The sequence below is a fragment of the Corvus brachyrhynchos genome, unplaced genomic scaffold (genome assembly GCF_000691975.1).
Source record: "Corvus brachyrhynchos isolate BGI_N302 unplaced genomic scaffold, ASM69197v1 scaffold26, whole genome shotgun sequence".
Lineage (NCBI taxonomy): Eukaryota > Metazoa > Chordata > Aves > Passeriformes > Corvidae > Corvus > Corvus brachyrhynchos.
In genome coordinates, this window is record NW_008239324.1 from 4,065,625 (window position 1) to 4,069,758 (window position 4,134).

At 44.3% G+C, this 4,134-nt stretch overlaps 1 protein-coding gene across 1 annotated transcript; it reads right to left on the reverse strand.

The window, feature by feature from the left end:
- Nucleotides 1-190: 190 nt before the first annotated feature.
- Nucleotides 191-3,757, reverse strand: GINS3 (GINS complex subunit 3; the record flags this gene model as incomplete). The annotated part of the gene is made up of 2 exons (XM_017740787.1): nucleotides 191-893; nucleotides 3,428-3,757. Coding segments are annotated over 2 exons (561 nt in total), but the record flags the coding sequence as incomplete, so codon positions are not given.
- Nucleotides 3,758-4,134: the final 377 nt, after the last annotated feature.

Sequence of the window (4,134 nt, forward strand, 5' to 3'; positions counted from 1 at the left end):
AGAGAGAGGACAAGGCAGCATGAGACCTGTGCAGCCACTTGCTCTGTGGGTTTGAGGAGGTATTTCTCTCCAGGGCACTGGCACTGTGTACAGAAGTCAGCAAAGAAAAACATTCCTGCCTCACAAAGAGCACCTGTTCCACCTCAGTGTGTAAGAAATGAAAAAAAAATTAGTGCTGTATCACATTTTTTCCACATCACTGAAGCTCTCTAAAGAACAGGGAACCTGGAAACAGCTGTTCATAGAATTAACAGCTGTTTCCAGGAGGTTGGAATGAGCAGGGCAACATGAAATACAAAAACTACACTTCTTTCCAGATCTGGTATTGTAAATATCAATTTGGAACAATAATTAGTATTTATTACCCTTTAGAACATCCTCTCATAGCCTTTCAGCCACCTAGCAAACACTTTAGCTGCAACTCCTCAGGAGTGCTACGAGTAAGCTGTAGCTGTTTGTAAGGCTACTTGGTGGTGTGATCTGTTTTTTATACCCTTGCCCTCTGCCTTTAGAATTTTCACTAGTCTAATCCAAAGTTGTTACAGAGAAGAATTCCCATTACTGGACAGGGAGCCTGTCCTTCCCTAAATTGATTACATTTTCTCTTCTACAACAGGCTGTAAGTCTGTGTCCCCCACTGTAACTTCATGATCTTCAGGTTTTTAACCATCCACTTCTGTGAGCTTTCTTTTCCCATAGTTCTGCACCAGACTGGAAGCTGTGATTTGAGAAGCCTGTCCCTTCTCCCAGCACTGGAAGTCATTTAACCCTTTCTGGCCCACTTGAAAGAGAGCCCGTTCCAGCTCATCGAGCCGAGCCACCAGTGCAGACGTGTCCTCGTTGTAGGCGTTCTGAGAGGAGTCCATGATGCGGCGGAAACGGGCAATGAACGTCTGAAGAAAACAAACAGAGTCACTGACAAGTAACACAGAGCCACCCCCAGCTCAAACCTGGAGGCCTGAGCTTTCAAAACTGAAAAGCCAAAGCTTCAGGCTCCTGTTCACAGCAAGCCAAGGGTCTGCAACCAGCACAGCACTTGGTAAGTTTGGCTACAAAGACAAAACCACTTCATGCCAAGCTGGGACATCAATGCCTGATACTGGATGGGAAGCAAACACAGAACTGGATTTTGGCTGCTTCCTCACAACAGGCTTGAGGAGGCCACAGGATACAATACAATTATTATCTATTCCCTCTCACTTCTCAAGCAGTCGCTGCTTTAGAGAGGGAGGAATGAATCTCGTGCCACAGCAGCTGCTGCAGGAACGTGCAAGCTGCAAGTTGTGAATGTCCTGGAAGTTAAGCCAAAGTGCTGCTGAGAAGCATTCAGTCTGCTAGAAAAGCACTTAACCATGAAAAAGGTGAAAAACCAAACCAATCTACAACTTATAAATAGCATTTTGAAAAGCTAAGCAACAAGACATATTTAAGGTATTTTATTTTCCCCTCTATCTTTGTTTTTGGGAATTGGAAAAAAAAGGGTAAAAACTCTTTGAAAACTGTGCTTTGTTATTTCAGAAGCTGATTTTAGAACTGTCAGAACTTATAGGATAAATATATTATATATTAATAACTGTCATTTTGGCTTTGTCACCAAACAGTTAGACTTCCCATTCGTAGTTCCAGAATATTTTGGAGCAGGTTTTTAAGTCAGCACAATTTCCCTCTTGTTTGCTTTTAAAGAGAAATCAAACCTGATGTGCTTTGATTTTTCTGTCAATAAGGAATGAGTTCTGCTGTGGCTTTTTTTCCTAAGATGCCCATTAGCAGAAAGAAAAAAGACAAGGAAAGGCATGGGCACCTCCTCAATGCTCAAAGCACATGTTCAGTGGACAGCTCCAAGAAAGCAGCAGCACTTTAAAGCCTCTCTGCATCAGCCTTAATGTAAAGCACAGAGAAAGGGGAAAAAAAATGCAATAAAAATCATCCCAGCCCACTTAGAGACCTGGCTCAAGAGATCTCAGAGCTGTTAGTGGTTATGTTTAAAAGCTCAAGAAGACTGAAGTCCAGAAACAAAGATGACATCTATCTTTTAAAAGAGGAAGGGGAGATGGAGAGGGAGAAAGGAAGAGCCAAGGAATTATAAATCCATCAGCATCAATTCCTGGAAGCATACTGGAAAGAATAAGCAATACAGAAACTTCTGCAAGAGAATAAAAGAATAACAGCCATCATGGACTTGCCAAGAACAAACTCCCAGAGCCCAGCCTGGTTTCCTGCTAGGGCAGGATGCCAGGCCTTGCACAGGCAGGAAAAGCAGTAGAGGGGTATCTGTCATGGGGCATTCTTGGAAGATTTAGCAAGACCACCCACAGATGGTCAGGAGAGACAGCCATCATCCACAGCTCCTGTCAGGAGGAAAGAACACATTGAGTGGAGCTCCACTGGGGTCTCTGTGGAACCAAGTACTGTTTGAGATGTTAATTAATGAGCTTGCTAAAGGAATAGAAGCTGTGCTTATTAAATCAGCAAGCAACATGCAGAAGGAGAAGGGATGACTACAGGCATGTCAGGGAGCAGAACTCTTAATTCACAGCAATCCTGACAAATTAGAAATATGGCATGAAAACAATGGGATGTAATTCACCCAGGACTAAGAGAAGGTTTTTACTATTTCTGCCTTAATGTAAAAGTCAGGCAACTATTTGTTTGCAGATGCAATCTGTACCATCTCACTGTGCACTGCAAACCAAGCACAGATCCATGTGACTGCATCATGACAAACCAGATGCTGCACCACAATGAGCCAAGAGCATCACAGCCACACAAAACACACAAAGTAATCATTTTGTTTTCATCAGCAAAAGTCCTGAGCATGAGACTGCAATGCTGTCCAGATCCACTAGAGAGACAGGAGCAGTGCACAGTGAGGGCAGTCAGAGGTTAGGAAGCATGACCCATAGAGAGATATCAAATGAACTGGGACTGCTGCAGGAAGGAAGAGAAGAATCTGTCCTCAGCATTTACTTTGTGTGAGACAAACAGAACAGAGCTTGTATTGCTGGGAAGGGGCTTTGGTTCAGACATCAGAGCAAACCTCCTAAGGTGAGGCTGGAGAGGCACTAAAAGAGATTGCCCAGAGCAGTGTGAGGTCTCAGCATGAGAGAATTTAAAAACAGGGTAGAAAAATTGAAACAATGGGGGTGAATTAATTCTGCCTTGCAGTACAGGCACAATTAAATAATCTTACATCTCCTCTAGTCCTGTTTTACAGCATTTTATGAAACACATTTATAGTGTGGAAATGCCAAGCTAAAATTACACTCCTGGATGCACACTGGAGGCTTCCAGCACCAGCCTGTGCAGTTGCCAAGAGGGTCATCCATATTCAATCCAGAAGTCATTTTGATTAAACCAGGATATTTTTCCTGAAGACTGGGAACAAAAGGAAGACAGAAAAATGCAACCCCAATTTTCAGATACTTGCCTGCAGGATAGTCTGAGCTATCTCAGGATTCTCTGGATTCTCAAAATTCAGGAGCTGTGAGCCAAATCCATAGTAGTAGGGCCCCATTTTATGCAGATCAACCACATTGGCATCAGCACTGAACACCGTCCTCCAGGCTTCCTTGTAAATCTTTGGCAGTTCCACAGAGATGATTCTCCTTTTGCTGTCATGCAGCCCTTTAGCAAGCCACAGTGGGATTTCCAGCTTTGATCCCTGGAGGAACGAGAGAAGACAAAAGTTATCCTTGCCATGAAAGTACACCTGAAGCAGCCCCAAAGACAGAGAGTGAACTTTATTAATGAAGACCCAGCATTACAAAAAGTCGATTTTGTTCTCAGAACAGTATTTTGTGACTCTACCATAAACCAGACACACTTTGGAGGCGTTATTACCGCAAGACTCAGAAAGTGGACGTTTTATTGATGCTCTGTGGTTTAGTAATTGTCAGATTATGAAACAGCAAGAGAAAAGGGATAAACCAAACAGGCAAAGCGCATACAATAAAAGCAAAAATAACTTTTGAGAAAGTAACGGAGAGCACCATTGCGGTGACCACGAACAGAGGGCGGCCGGGCCTGGGAGGCGCGACAGGAGGTGGGGGCAAGGCGGCGGCCCCGGGGCAGAGCCCCCCGCGCCCCGTCCCCTCCCGGGAGCGACGGTCCCGCGTCCCTCCCCCGTTACCTCCG